Raw genomic sequence first — 16853 nt, forward strand, 5'->3', positions numbered from 1 at the left:
TGCAGCACTGACAAGAACATTTAGTGGTAGTTCATTTTATCATTAAATAGGCCTAATTATACACTTACATAGGCCTGCGTGTTTTAGCTAACGTCAGCCTTCTATTCTTCAAATTTTTTTTCACAGGAGGAAGATGGCGAATTTCATCATTCGATATCAGCAAAGTATCAGGCCCTTGCAACTCCTATACTAGCGCAATACAAAAACATGCTGGATGTTTTTATAAAAATATTGTATGTGATGAAGAAGGGGCTGGTGGTTTATTTGTGTAAAGGTCAAAATAGGATTCGGATAGGGTCAGGACTCTGTTTTGTCATCTTCCTTCTGTGGGTCTTTGAACCTGCTCATTGTCTGGTGTTTTTTTGTTTGGTTTTTTTTGTAATTTTGATTTTGAAATGGAGCCTTCATCTTTGGTTCGAGTTGTATTTTTTCCTGAATGTATTTTAATGCTTTCTCTCCCCACCAGCTCCAAGTACTGATAAAATACAAAAACTGAAAAAGAAAGAAAGAAAAAAGATGTGGACACCGTCAGTTCCCCTGTATTAGAAAAATGCTGCTGCCACCAGATATAGGCTAAGTAAAACAGCGTATTACTATCAAGACTTATGTTTGAAAGTTGTCCTCTGACGTCATCTGATGATGACTTGCAAAACTCAGCGGTAAACCGGGCCATGATTTTAAGCTTATTGTTAATTTTGCACCTTCAAACATACAAACCATCTCAAAAGTTAGGTCTTTATAGTAGGAAACTTTTTGGGCGAAGGCACCATGTCAACAATGCCTAGAAAAGTTGCTTTTTGCCTTGTAAAAGTACGTAATTTTTCAGCACTTCCTGGTATCAGGTCGATTCGGCCAAATCAATTCGTCCACAGTTGACTTGGCCATATGCCAATTCATGCATTTGGCCCCAAGCTAAGTCAGCCACAAACCAATTCGATATTGACCAAAAGGGATAAACGATTTAATATGTTAATGAATATATGTGACCGTCCATCTCGAAACAGCTGTAAAGTCGGCTCATGGTCAATTTTGTTTTATTTCGTGTTTAGAAAATATATATCATAAGCTTTAAAATGAAAAATCATTTGACTCCAAACGATATCCAGAAGTAAAAAAAAGAGGGTTAAGTGCACAACGCACAAAAAAGTGACTATATCTCATTAATTAGGGGTTCATTCATAGGATTGAGGGCATGATCGTTTACGCCTCGGGCATAAATCAACGATCATGCCCGTAATCCTATGACTGAACCCCGTTCATACATACCCAACATTCTGAACATTGTTAGCAATCCAAAACAAATGAAAATAATAAGGTTTACAAGTTTAAATAACATTTTCATACCGTTTTCCTTCAAAAATTGGGCGAAAAGGAGTAGGCCTACTTGCAGGAAGCAGCTCGTGAGGTCAACGGCCGGGAATCAACGCGTTCATCTCTTGCGCTCCGCGTGTGATGGGCGCGGTGACATACGCGTGTACGCAACACTAGCAAATCGTGGATCGCGTTAATTGGGTTCCAACGCTGCGTGGCGAAGCTTGTTTATGCCCTGCGTACTGGTCATAAACGGTATTTATGACCAGCAAAAAAGGGCGCAAATCCAATCAGAAACGTCGTTATATCGTGAGTATGTATGAACCGATGATCCTACAGATATGCGACCACTGACTTTTTTTTCCCTTATTGACCAGAGGAAAAATTCGACATATGGCACGACTCGAGGATATTTGGTTAAAAAGATAGAGGGTTAAGTGCACAAAATTAAAATAAAGGTGACTATATCTCATTAACCAATGATCCTACAGATATGCGACCACTGACTTTTCTGTTCCTATGACCAGAGGAAAAAATTGACATATGGCACGACTCTCTAGGATATTTGGTTAAAAATTAAAAAAAAGTGAGTATATCTTATTAACCAATGATCCTACATATATGCGACCACTGACTTTTTTGTTCCTTATGACCAAGGGAAAAGTTTGACATATCTCACGACTCTGTAGGAAATGATGTACATCATCATCATCATACATCATCATTTTATTTTCATTCAAATCAACATACAAAATATAAAAGACACAACATTTGAATGAGGAGATGCTCAAAAGGCCCAAAGGCCTGAAGCGAGCACCCCTTACACTGCCTTAAGTTAAAACATACAATTACACAAAGTTAACAAATAAAAGAAAAAAGAAAGAGGAGAAGAACATGCAATATAAATATTTATAACATTTCATATAGACATTCCACAGTCCACACAAGAAATTGATAGTTGGAGTGGAGATGGGGGGATGGGTGAGGTCATTAAATAATCCCTAAATATTAGATGTAATTTTTTATTAGACTTTTCTTTATTTGTAACTTAAACTGGTTTACTGATTTTGCCATCTTTATATATTTATCAGTAATGTTCCATTTCCTAGGACCGGAAGCCCGTGTTGTGAGGGCCACAAACTGCGACTACGCATACAGATACGTAACGCTGACTTGTTTTGTTCTTTATGACCAGAGGAAAAGTTCGACATATCGCACGACTCTTTAGGATATTTGGTTTAAAAGATAGAGGGTTATTGCACAAAGTACAACGAATTGGTTTGTGACCGAATGCAAGACATCAATTCATCTCAGATTTGGTGTAAAAACAACGGTTATGGAGAAAATCACGAAATAGTTAAATTTGGCCAACTTTTTTTGTACATCAATATACAGGGTTGAATTGGCATGTGGGCGATTTGATTTGGGGCTGAATTGACGAATAGTATCGATATCGATACATCAATTCATCTAAATATACAGATTTGGTGTAAAAACAACGGTTATGGAGAAAATCACGAAATAGTTAAATTTGGCCAACTTTTTTTGTACATCAATATACAGGGTTCGAATTGGCATGTGGGCGATTTGATTTGGGGCTGAATTGACGAATAGTATCGATATCGATATTGATATTATTACTGAGCACGTGATATTTCGATATGATGATTCGAATTGTCACGTGATCGTCAAACCTGTACTAAAGGTGTCAGTTCTGCAGGAACTGACACAAAAATCTTTGATGATGGAAAGAAGTTTTGATAGTTTGATAACATCTCTTGATATGAAATTGCCAGAAAGTCAGTGTAAAAACATTTGGAACTGGTATCATAGATGCCAGCGGCATGCGCAGGATGCCACATTCCCCTCTCTGACCTATAAAGTGAAAGCACTATGTGCGAAACACACATTATGATTGCCTTGGCACAAAGCCCAGGGAGTACATGTCGCTAGGGTTTGTGGCATCTGGGGCAAGGATATAGATGATACTCCTGTCTTAAAGGGGAAACCAGCCAACCTGCTCACATGCAAAGATTTGCCACAATATGACTTTTTTGGTCATAATCAAGGTGAATTTTGGCCTCAACAGTTTCATAATGACTATTTATGTTAAAATATGTGCACAAATGGTGATTTTTACCATTTGGAGTGGGTGCTTAATCAACTGATTTATGTATTTGCCATAAAATATCAGACTAACTTAAAAGTTATTCCTCATAACTGTCCATGTTTTTTTTATATATCAATTCACAACTGTCCATTTTTTTTATTAATTGTTCACAAATGTCCATGTTTTATTATTATTATTATAATTATTAATTGTTAACACAGGTCCGATAGCCTCCATATTTTGGTTGGACGATGAGCTGGGTAGCGATATCTATCTTGATGGTAAGCATTTATTAATTGTTAACACAGGTCCGATAGCCTCCATATTTTGGTTGGACGATGAGCTGGGTAGCGATATCTATCTTGATGGTAAGCATTTATTAATTGTTAACACAGGTCCGATAGCCTCCATATTTTGGTTGGATGATGAGCTGGGTAGCGATATCTATCTTGATGGTAAGCATTTATTAATTGTTAACACAGATCTGATAGCCTCTATATTTTGGTTGGACGATGAGCTGGGTAGCGATATCTATCTTGATGGTAAGCATTTATTTGTTTTAGATAATACATACATTCTGTAGCCATTGCTTACAGCTCTTATAATTAATTAAATTAAATTAAAAATTCAATTTTATTGACAACATAAAAATGTTGCCAATTGAAGATATTCAACTACACCAGGCACAAAAAGAAACTCATCAGTTATATTCATCCTTGCTGCTCAATAACTTGATAATTTTGGATTATTCTGAAATATACATTTTGTTAATTGAACTTTGCTTTCTCATTTGACACCCTGTTCGTGAGAAACGAACAAGAATTGACCAAGATATGCACCTCCAAAGCCTCAAACCCCAAAATCAAAAGTTGCATTTGCAACGATTTTCAATGGAAACGCATCGTTGTATTGCACACAAGCACCACGGGCCAATCAATAAAACACACAGTGTAACAGGCACAATTGAATCGTTAAAATGGCAACTTTTCATTTTGGGGTTTGAGAGTTTGAGGCGCATATCTTGGTCAATTCTTGCTCAATGTTCTTTAACAGGGTGTCAAATGAGAAAGAAAAGTCCAATTAACAAAATGTATATTTCAGAATAATCCAAAATTATCAAGTTATTGAATAGACTTCTCCGTAGTCCACTTGCCAATTGTGCACTACTCTGGCTATTCCATTTAAGCTTAAAACTCTGATTTAATTAATGAGTGCACAATTGATAGATTTTCACAACTGATCTTTTCAGTCACCGTCGCCCTCTGTTTGTTAGCTTCCCAAGTGGACTACTGACTTTGATTGAGAGTTAGGCCAATTTCTGGCCTAACTAAAATTGGTCATGATGTAATGCATCTTTAAAAATGAATCTGGCTTGTGATTGGTCGCCCAGATCTGGTTATTGTTTAAATCCTCCCTACGCGTACTGGTACCATTATAACTATACATGGTACACAACTATCTAGGGAATGCGGCGCTTTTGTGCTGGTGGATGAACGTATGCATCTAGCGCGTATTGTACCACCATGCTTAGTCTTGTGGTTAGATTTTATTGATAAACATGTATGATTGACAGTGTGTGAGTCCCGGGGTAAAGTTCTGCTTAAAAGTGAAAGTCCATAGTCGGTTTTTCGGATAATAAACTGGCAGATTCTAAAATTAGAATTGTTCAGTATTGAAGTGTCATTATAATTATGCCATTATGATATGTTGCATTCAATAATATAAGCCTACGTAGGGCCTATACTTTACTTTTACTGTCACAAATATAGGCTTAATTATATAGCCTAAACCTTTTCATAACCATTTTATACTAGTATTTTGATGTACTAAATATCAGTATAATTTCGAGTTCAACTGAATGCGTTCATCATGATTAATAACATTTTTATTTATCAAAAATCGACTATGGCATAGTCTAGTTATTGAACAGCAAGGATGAATATAAGTGACGAGTTTCTTTTTGTGCCTGGTGTATTTTACTTGCATTAAGATATTTGGTACTCTGTTCTAAAGACAAACTTCAATTTGCCAAAGGTTTTTTTTACATATATCTATTTATTTTTTTATTATTTAGGTATAGTTACTGTGGTTGATGCTAAATATGGCTTACAACATCTAGAGGAGGTCAAACCGGATGGAGTGGTCAATGAAGCTGTCAGGTAAATTGATGTTATATTAATTTGATACAAGTTGAACAGATTGATAGGACATCACTTCAGTGCCAGAGGTCCTGAGTTTGAGCCTTGGTGAGGTTGTTTTTCTTACTCTGTTCTGAAGACTTGTTTTGTAGTTTGCCAAACTTCAATTTGCCAGAGTTTTTATTTAAAATCTATTTATTTTGTATTATTTAGGTTGATGATGCTAAATATGGCCTAAAACAGCTGCAGGATTTGAATATATTTTACTTGACTTAAGGTCATACATCTAAATCAGAGGGAAATTTGCCAGTTCCCAAGCTCGATTTTAAAAGTCCTTGGCCCGATCAACAGCCTTATCCCCCATTTTTCTGCAATTTTGGTATCAGAAAAGGATCATCTTTTTCTTTAACGTTCTTGAAAAAAAGTTCATGATCAAAAATTTAAATCAAAATCATCATCTTTTTCCCATTACCGCAGTAAAATTTGACACCCGAGATATTTTTCATTTAAATGTTGTGAACAAAAACGTGGTGAATTGTGGTAACCACACCGGAAGTGTTTGGATTGTGTTACAAAATAGCTAGTTGCCATTTGACGATCAATTCCCCACAGTCCGTGTGTTGGTTAGTAGTAGCATGTAAAAGCTAGGTTTATTCATCTAGTGCCTTCATCGGAGAAAAAGATTTGTTGATATTTTTACAAGACAAAAAGCAACTTTTCTATGCATTGTTGACATGGTGCCTTCAGGAAAGAAATTTGTCTATTCACCCATTGCACGGTTCCGCCATATGCAAGGAGCCTCAAACTAGTAAGGGATCAGAAACAAATTTGTTTGATCTTTGGATCGACCGTTGATGTTGTTTCGATGCTTGTTATTAATGAACTAACAACTAATTAATCCGAATTAATGTTTAATTCATATTGGTCAATATCAATACAGGCAAAGTTTCATATGTTATCACAATTAACAATAGTCAAGTAGTTGATTTCATAATAATAAGGATCAACCAAGCATCGATGGTCGATCGAAGGATCAAACTAATTTGTTTCTATTGTCTAATAGACATGAAATGAAGAATACCTTAACTTAACACAATGTCTTATTTTCTCAATCCATGTATACAGACAGGTGGCTCTAGCTGATTTAATTCTTGTCAACAAAATAGACTTAGTTGATCAGGCATATCTACACAAAGTTACAGACCATATAAGGTAGGCAAAAAACTATATATGCATATCTATTATATTATGTATATGTATATCTTTTATCTTACACAGTTATATGGAAATGTTCATAACTAACCACATTAGGTACTACCCCATATCATTATGCCTCCATTTTAAGAAACCCAGTGACCAGCAGGGTTTTCTTTAAGCATTTTGCTGAAGGGGTATTATCATTATTTTTGTCTCCCCCCCCCCCCCCGTACCCCGTAGTAATCTTATCTTTTGGGTGACATTCAAATGATTCAATGCTTATGTGAAGGCAGATGTAGACCCCAGATGAAAATATCAGGTATTTCTATATCAAATCATGGAATATTTGAATGTGTACGCTCTGGATTTAAATGTGTATATACACCCTATTTGTGCATTAAAGATAACCCTGATTACAATCAGTGGTAGCCATGGTTAGCTAGCATCCTGATCCAGGGCTTATCAAGCTGTTGATCATGACCCAAATATGGGACACAACTTGCAGTGTTTCTAACAAGCAAAAAAAGCCCGGGCCATTTGGGCCCTTGCTCTAAAAACTTTAAGCGCTTTTTTTCACGGGCCCGAATAAATTCACCCAAATCTATAGGAAATCATAACTCTAGTTGTATCTATAAAACAATAAGGAACACACACACATACTTCATTTTGTAGTATTTATTGAACATGTCATTCAAAACAAGGTAAGTATTGCAGTAAACGGTGCGATCATGACGACTCGATGTACAGCCAGAATTTCTACGGGTCCTTCAGGCCCGCACAGATGCTTTTTAGCAGGCCCTCACAAGGGCCTGCCTTATTTGAAACGTTGGTCGCAAGCACTTCTTCAGGGGGTCATGGGAAATGCTATTGGTAAATGCTGGCAGTTGGCTCAATGAGATGGGCACTTTCCACAATAACTACCAAAGTTTGACATACTTTGCGCAAATATTATCTGCTACCATGAGATGAGCATAAAGTCGCAAGTTGGAGGGCGAGACGGCCGAGCGGTCTAAGGCGCTGAGCCGTCGGCCGGGATAATATGATCTCTGTGGGTTCGAGCCTTGGGCTTGCCTTTGGTGAGAATTCATTAACCTATCCCAAAATATTCCTATAAGGTCGGGAATCCTGCAATTATGTTCAGTTACTGTGAGGTTAGTGTATCAGAGATATTTTCTCTAAAAGTCTGTCTGTATGTTTGGAGAGCTCTGCTTCGAAGCAGTATAGAATATAATTGTAGAATTCCTTCTCGCCCCATACACTCACGTAGCACATGCAGATATATGTTGTGTATGAACAGTGTCTTGTGGTTCGGAAAGTCACGTAAAGCTGGTGGTCCTGTGTACAGGAAGAGTCAAATCCTGTGCACGTTAAGTGTCAGAGCTATTCGAAAAGAGAAGGGGGATCATCCCCGGTTCTGATATCTGTATAATCACCTCCTGTAAGTTCCAGAGGACTTCCAGTTTAGCTCAAATGAGCTGCTATAGGAAGTACTAGAAAGGAAAGGAAAGTTAGTTTCAAGACATCCTTTTCTTTATTGTGGAGTTGATGTTCTTCGTTTGCTGTGCACCTGTACAAGCCAGTAGCTTAGTATGTCCTTTGTGAATGGCCCATACACAAAGGACATATTATTGGCTTGATCAGGTGCATATGAAACAAAGAACACAAATGCAGCAGCCAGGACGTCTCGAAACTACTAACTTGCGACTTTACGCTCATTTAGTGATAGCAGGTCACAAATAAGCAGACACACACATCACATTAGTTGAAGTAATCATTTTTATTATGATGTGGTTTAATAGCTCCATAGTTTTCTCATGTAATTTAGGGATGTTTGGGATGCTCTGGTCTAACCCCCTTTTCGCAGACTATATTTCACTTGAATTTCTTTGTATTCTTTTCAACAGATCCATTAACAGTTTGGGTAAACTGGTAGAAACACAGAAATCAAAGTAAGTATAAAATGGGCTAGAGGTATTCCATTTAAAATCCACACTCCACCTGTGGAACATTTAGTTATAGTCTTCCACAGAGGGAGTATTGGTTTCAAATAGAATAGACAGTCGGTAACTATTCCATTTACAATCCTCCAGCTGTGGAAGGAATGCGAGACGTCTCACCCCGAAACCTATTCGCCCCAAAAAAGTTCACCCAATACACATTACATACCACGACCAGTTCGCCCCAATACACGTACATACCACGACCAGTTCGCCCCAATTGACTCACCGTGTATAACGTTGCCGTATATCGTGCATAGTACTAGTGGTGTTAAACATGATGTAAATTACTTATAAATCGCCAGTGTAATAATTTATATAATATATGGCAAAACAAAACATTATATAAAAGAAAATAAAAACAACAAAAACTCTTACTCTTGCGAGTTTTGTGTATTTTATTTTACCGACTCAAACTCAGTTAAAATAAGTTTGAGATGTTCAAAACTTGCAGTCCTATAAACATATTAAATCAGAGAAGATCTTCTTTGACATAATGAAACTATTAAAAGGACTGAAAAAAATATATTTGGCAATTTTATGCGTACAACTAGCAAAACAAACGCCAGCAGCAGCTTTGAGATGTTTGGTGGGTTCCGTGCTGTGCACCGGGCTGTGCACTGACTTTTGCCGCTTTTTGCACCGCGTGTAAGCGGCGGATATTTGCTGCCACTTCCGCGAAAAACGCCGGGTGTGATATGTGTTCAATCCTGGTTCAATCAATGGTACCGTGACCAAAGCACGCAAAAGTGCCAGAACACACCTACGGCGTACCTTGCTTGACAAGTCCCCGTGCCCGCGGCCGTGTGCCTTACACACTGATGTACGATCGATTGCTTGACAAGTAGGCCCAGTATGCTCTCAATTTGATTAAGACCCGTAGGTAGTGCCACAAAGAAGAAAAATGCAATGATTTTGTTTGCAAAACTGGTTAAAGTCCAGTATTAATACGATTTCTGTCAAATTTTAATTTGGTTATTCTTTGCCAAATATTATTATAGTAACAACTGTCAGGAAAGTTTTCTGGTCATTCTAAACTGTGATGTTCTAAAATAATCAAAGATATAACAATTTTTAAATATTAGTCTCAGATAATTATATATTCATCCTCATATAGCTTGATATGCGTTACAACTCTTTACAATAACTTATTATTATATATATCTTTAATTGAAATGCTATTATTTTAATTATATAATCATAATTTTATAATGTTTCAGATATATTGTACATTGTAATTGACAGTTATCATGATTCATTTTGTTCTTAATTTCTGCAACTTGCCTGTCAATCACAGACTAATTATGATTGATTTAAACACCACGGGACATCTTACATTGTATGATGTGTACTAATCCTCTCAATATGCCAACAATTTTAAGGCGGGATGTTTTAACTCGATGATGTTAATACAAATGTCGGCCTTATTTTATTGATTTATATCATACGCTAATACATAAGCTGGCATAATTATTCCCGGAATATCATGATTATATCGTTATGAACACGACAGAGTGCGAATCATAAAATTGCTGTTTATGCGGCGCAAAAGTAACATTTTCCAATTCGCGCTCAATTCTTTTATTCTGTTCAATACTGTTCATGAAGGTGTGCGTTGTGTAACTTGGGGTGGAGGGTGTATAAAAATAGTTGTTTTTAAAAGGTTTAGTATGCCTGCAACGTCAGAAATCCCATTCTTGCATGAAAAGTAGCCTATACATTACCGGATACATTACCATGCATGAAGATATAATAATGTCTATAATACATGCTGCATGCATGGAAGACACCATTTAATATCATGAGTAGGCCTAATGTTGGAAACTCCATTCTTCCATACCAGAAGTTCAGCTTTTTCCTCTGGTCTTAAATTAAAATAAATATCTTGTTGTTTTCTTTGGTTTTAGATTTCAATAACATTTGTCAAAGTGTCAAAGTGATTTTCCATGTCTGCGCCAAATTTCAAGTTTGAGTATATGGGTGACCGATCATGACGATGTGTGTTGTGTGTGTGTGGGGTGGGTGGGTGTGTGTGTGTGGGTATACCGGGTGTGGTTGTATAGAGAATAGCTAACCAAGCAAAGAAACAAAATTATTTGGGAAAGATTTTCCATTTTGAATTATTGGAGAAAGAATTCAGATTTATGTGTAAAAGTGACATTTTTCATTTCCGCTCAATTCTTCTAGTATTTCAGTGTGTTTATACTGCTGAATGAAGGTGAGCTTCAGTATGTGGGGGCGTATGGGCGGGCAGGGTGTGGAGGGTGTTATTGTTAAAGCGTTATATGCCTAGAGCGTCAAGAATCCCACTCCTACATTAAAAGTATACAGTACCATGCATGATGATATATAATAATGTATGTACGTTCGTTCAAGCATGCTGCATGCACTGCAAGACACCATTAAATCTTTTGGCTGCCTGCAGATCTGAACATATAGGACTTTTCCCACAAAATGGTCTTGGGAGCAAAAATTTGCCTTTTGAGTGAAAAAAAGAAGGACGGGTCTTTGGATGTGGGTAAAGGAGCTCGTTACTAATAATATTTTGCCAAAGGATAACCAAATTAAAATTTGATCGAAATCGTATTAAAGGGGCATTTCGTGATCCACAGCCTCATCCCCACTTTTCTCAAAAAAGTTGAGATTTTTATATCACTGGAAACCTCTGGCTACATAATGTTTATGTACAAAATATTTCTTGCAGATTAATTCGTTTTGCAAAGATATCGTGAAATTTGAAGTTCGTTCTGGTGCACCAGAACGAAATTACAACGCATTGTCTATGGAGCAGTGTAATACACATAATCGTGCATAACTCGCAAACGCAAAATCGGAATCAACTGAAATTTTGGGAATAGGCTTTTTCGTGGATATCTACTGAATAATGTCATAAAAAGAGATTGCTAGGATCACGAAACACTCCTTTAATAGGCCTACTGGGCTTTAATCAGTTTTGCAAACAAAATCCCAACTTTTTCTTCTTCGCGTGCCTCCCAATATAGGCCTACGTCACATTTCAAAACACGGCCCGTAATTCTCGGGTCGTAAAAACATACTCGATAAAATAGATAAGTAACAAAAACCCATATGGATGGAAAAGTATATGATCAAAAATAAAAATGTTTTCATAACATAAACATAGTCAGCTCAACTGAATCTCGGGGCTGAATCACAAGGGTTTCTAAACAAATTCATAGCATTACACGTTTATATATATCACCAGCCAAATTGTTACAAATACTCAACATTTATTTAAAAACAGCACTGCATACTGTCTACTGAAAATACAAATTGTATTAGTTACGAACAATGGATTGTAAAAACATGACAAATTCATAAAATACAAAAATACATTTTAATGGCATAAAATTCATAGAACACCGTCAAATTTGTTTACAAAGACATAGGCCTACAGTAAATAAACAAATTAAACAACACAATGTAAAGTGATTCAATATAATAATAATTAAGATATGATTAATATATACTAGTACTATTAATAATATTAAAATGATAGTTATTTTTTATTGTTATCATAAGAAAATAATAATAATACTATAATTTTTACTATAATACCGTATTAATTATTATTATATGAATAGGTGGTCGTATTGATTGATTCAAACAATTGGAAGTTGTATTGATTGGCCATATGACCGCATGCACTGCATTCACGGCACTTTACAGTTTACACAGTGAGTCAATTGGGGCGAACTTGTCGTGGTATGTACGTGTATTGGGGCGAACTGGTCGCTGTATGTACGTGTATTGGGGCGAACTGGTAGTGGTATGTACTGGTGTGGGGCGAAACGTCCTGACACCTGTGGAAGATATAGTAAAGCCATATACAGAGGGAGTATGGGTTTCAAAATGATTAACCCTAGCCAATTCCATTTGAAAAATGTACTCCCTCTGTGGAAGACTACTTAAATCTTTAACAGGGGTAGGGAATTAAGATTTAAACTGAATAGCCAGATGATGGTAAGAAAGAATCACACATCACACACTAGAACATTATAAACATTTATTACAATGTAAACTTAACATAGTAGAAGAAAAGTGTAATATATACATCTCACAACTAATTTAACTTTATGTAAACCTACGTTATGTAACACAAAATATGCTGTTCCAATTAAAAACCACACCCCCACTGTGGAAGATTTTGGAATTTCAACCAAATTCAACTGTTCGAATTTGTCCAGATCCAACCATTTTCATCCATAAAAAGTAGGAAAGGTGTGGAAGATTTTGGAATTCCAATCAAGATTGTCTATTTTTAGGCCAAATTGGGCAGAATTCATCTGGACGCAACATTCCCGGAACCACCCCTAGGTGGCAGCAAACGACGAAAGCTTTGATGGAACACCTTAATTACTTTCATATGGAAAAACCAGGTAATGCCCGAGATAGCCACAATTTTGACATTGTAGCGCATGGAATGCCTTAGAATGGTTTCAAAAGGGTTGGAAACGCTGATAAATATACGAAATAGCATAGATCTTGGCCAAAAAAGTGCATTTAATCGACAGATCTAATAGACCCGTGACGTCTGCGTGATGTTACAGGTCTATACATGTATAGGTAGCCGGGTATAGCCCCCTTCATCTGGCCAGACGCCACCAATGGCATCTATCTCTAGTTCCAAAAAAACTCTGGATTCGATAAATTGCAACAATTTTCAGCTGGAATTTCTCATCGATTGGATTGACAGTAAGGTGCAACTGGAATTGAGATGGCAGTGAAATATTCCACAGGGGGTGTGGATTAAAAATGGAATTGCCCAATACCCATGTTACTTTTGAAGCACTTTAGTGGTAAATGCCAATTGACCTTTTCAGTAAATCCCATAATTCATTGCAGTTAGACCTGAGATGTCGTCATTTGACGTCACACTGACTGGCAATACGCAGTAACGATGTTCGGGTGTGCACATTGGTGTGACGTCAAATGACAACATTTTATGTCTACCTGCAAAGGCTTGTGGGATTTATCAAAAAGGTCAATCCTTGCCAACTTTACACTGATGGATAAGGTGACGTAAACACTTACTATATATAAACACCAAAATACTGAATTAACAACATGCTAGCACTGAACAAGAATGACCTTAGATGACCTGACCTTTTGCCAGTTCATCATCTAGTAGTAAACTTATAAAACAAGTAAATTTTGTTAACTTTACACAGACGGATAAGAAGATGGAAACACTTAATATATAAACATCAAAATACTGAATTAATAACATGCTAGCACTGAACAACAGACTTGTAGTACCCGTACCCGTACTCGAGTCCCAATTGCCGTACCGTACCCATGGCTCCGTACCCGTACTCATGCCTTGTTTTGACTTCGGACCCGGACCCGTACCTGTACGCATGGACTGGGACCCGTACCCGTACTCATGGCTTCGGACCCTTACCCGTACTCATGTACTGGGACCCGTACCCGTACTCATGGACTGGGACCCATACCAGTACCCATGGGTACGGGTACCATACAGTACATGGCTAAATGCATGCAGGAAAGTGAGAGTCAGAGTAGATCTACTCTCACTTCCCACTCATGAATCACACTGCACTGTGAGTCCTATGATCATAATCAAAGCAAATCTAGGCTACATATGATGGGGATGGGTGGGGAGGAACACATTGAGCCAGATAGCAAGTGCCCTAAATTTTAGCCTGGTCCAGGGCCATGAAAAACTGGCTACACAAAATGTGTATCACATGCTACCATACAGTGTTGCCTACATTAGCTTACATTGTGACAGCCTCCAGCCTGATGTTCACACTCTATGCCACCCATACATGTATTACATTACTGCATGTCGCATTTACCATGTTCACACTCTGACTGATACAGAAAATAAGCAGCAAACTGGAAAAAACATTTCAAGAGATTGTCTTTTGTGGTGAATTTCAAGTTTTCGTGTTCATAGCTTTTATTCATCATTTTAATATTCCCCAAAATACACTCTCCTATGCACATTTTAGTGCACACATGAAGAACTACACTAAATGTGACTGGTGTGAGCACTGAGCAGTGAACACTTTCCACCATGCAAATGTACTTGGGACAGTCTGAGTCACATGAATAGAGAGTTCCTTTACCGCCTACCTGTAAACACTGAGAAATTTAGGATTTATAGGAGCTTATAGGCAAAGTATTAATAAATCTTGGATATAATTATCCTGATGTACATAATTAAAGATAATAATTATATTAAGCTAATGGATAATCTGGTGTGTGCCAGGGATGTGTGGATATGCATGAAAGGCTCTGCCTATTTGGAAAATTGACAATTACATGTAATTTTGGTTCAAATTTGAGATCCAATTGATGTTTTGAGATAGATAATAACTTGAATGCCTTATCACTACTAAATGTATGTTGAAATTAGTATTGCACAGTCTGTGTGTCCATGCATACAAAGACATAGACATTTGCATGAATTTTGCATCCCAAAATATACCACCTTTAAGCTAGATTCACTAATACCATAGATCTTTTTGTACTTGATTAATTCCTAAAACCAGTTCTGCAACTTACTGTAAATGAGAGTTCTTCTTAGCAAATAAAATGCCTCAGCAACTCATGGCACACATACAACTTAAAATGTATGTTATATGATTATGACGTAATAAATTTCTCTAATATTTTTGGTGCGGAATGTAGTTTTATTCATTTGTTGTGGCATAAATGACATCAAAGAGTGTATTTACAGCAAGATATTGCTAATAAATTAATGTTTAAATACCAATAACAACAGCTTTGTTTATACCCATACCCATAATAGGACCCATGTACTCGTACCCATGGCCCGTACCCGTACCCATACTGGGACCCGTATCTGTACTCGAGTCCCAATTTCCGCACCCGTACTCATGGCTTCGTACCCGTACCCGTACTCGCACCCTATTTTGGGTTCGGACCCGTACCTGTACTCATGGCTTGGGACCCGTACCCATACCCATGGCCCGTACCCGTACCCGTACTCATGGACTGGGACCCGTACCCATACTCATGACGGGTCCCAATACTACAAGTCTGCGTGAACAAGAATGACCTTAGATGACCTGACCTTTTGTCAATTCATCATCTAGTAGTAAATTTTGTTACCCTAAACTACAATGGAGCTGTAGTAGCCTATGGCTCAATACCACTAATTCTCTATAACACAGTTTTCAATGGAAAAATAGTAATTTCAAGCACAATTTTCTCATACATAGAACTCTCAGTGTAAAAATACATTCATACATATGCGCTATATAACAGCATGTGTGATTGGTCGATAGGCGGGCATAAACAACATTTATGCCGGGTTGTGGGATAGGCTTTTACGACGGGAATTCATAACAATTAGTGGGTTTTTAGCGGGTTCGCCGTCGGACAAGTTTAGAACTGTCAAGCTTTCGTCAGGAGTAGCTCTGACTTCTTCAGGACAAAGTACCTAAGAATGAGACATGTAGACCGCCCCTTGTCTACTGATGACTCTGAAAAAAGAGCCGTTTGCTGAAGACTGCCCTTGTCAACAGAAACTAGCAGATCTCGCCTATCTGCTGATTTTGTAAGTTTTGGTGGCTCTGAAAAGAGCCGTTCAATGAAGACTGCCCCTTGTCTACAGAGAACTAGCAGATCTCGCCTATCTGCTAATATAAAGGTTTTTGGTGGCTCTGAAAAGAGCCGTTTGCTGAAGACTGCCCCTTGTCTGCAGAAACAAGCAGATCTCCCCTATCTGCTGAATTTGTAAGTTTTGATGGCTCTGAAAAGAGCCGTTTGCTGAAGACTGCCCCTTGTCAAGGAGCCGTTTGCTGAAGACTGCCCCTTGTCAATTTATGCCGGGCTTTCCGGTCATAAACAAGCCGTGCCAGAACCGATGGACGCTCACGGGTAGGATATATGCACGTATGCTGGCGAGCTATTTACATAAGCGCAAATGATGTCGCGATCTTGGCAGCGTCTAAACACGGTGGACTGAGCAAGTAAACATATTTTTACAATTAGCAATGGAAAAAGTTTTAAAAAGGATAAGGAATTGGTAGTTTTAAGTCTAAAATGACAATATTGTTTAGTTCTGGAAAAAAATAACAGCACCCA

The 16853-nt window shown here is 37.6% G+C and overlaps 2 protein-coding genes across 2 annotated transcripts in view; both read left to right on the forward strand.

Moving 5' to 3' along the window:
- LOC140146038 (uncharacterized) overlaps window positions 1-16853 on the forward strand; it is a 171680-nt gene that overhangs the window by 77203 nt on the left and 77624 nt on the right. The window lies entirely within an intron of this gene.
- The window catches only part of LOC140171398 (zinc-regulated GTPase metalloprotein activator 1-like), a 35966-nt gene that overhangs the window by 4125 nt on the left and 14988 nt on the right, over window positions 1-16853 (forward strand). The window contains exons 5-8 of the mRNA XM_072194649.1: window positions 3643-3702; window positions 5496-5580; window positions 6685-6771; window positions 8661-8705. Coding sequence (XP_072050750.1) covers window positions 3643-3702; window positions 5496-5580; window positions 6685-6771; window positions 8661-8705 — 277 coding nt within the window. The remainder of the gene's footprint in view (window positions 1-3642; window positions 3703-5495; window positions 5581-6684; window positions 6772-8660; window positions 8706-16853) is intronic.

The sequence above is a fragment of the Amphiura filiformis genome, chromosome 2 (assembly GCF_039555335.1).
Source record: "Amphiura filiformis chromosome 2, Afil_fr2py, whole genome shotgun sequence".
Taxonomy (NCBI): domain Eukaryota; kingdom Metazoa; phylum Echinodermata; class Ophiuroidea; order Amphilepidida; family Amphiuridae; genus Amphiura; species Amphiura filiformis.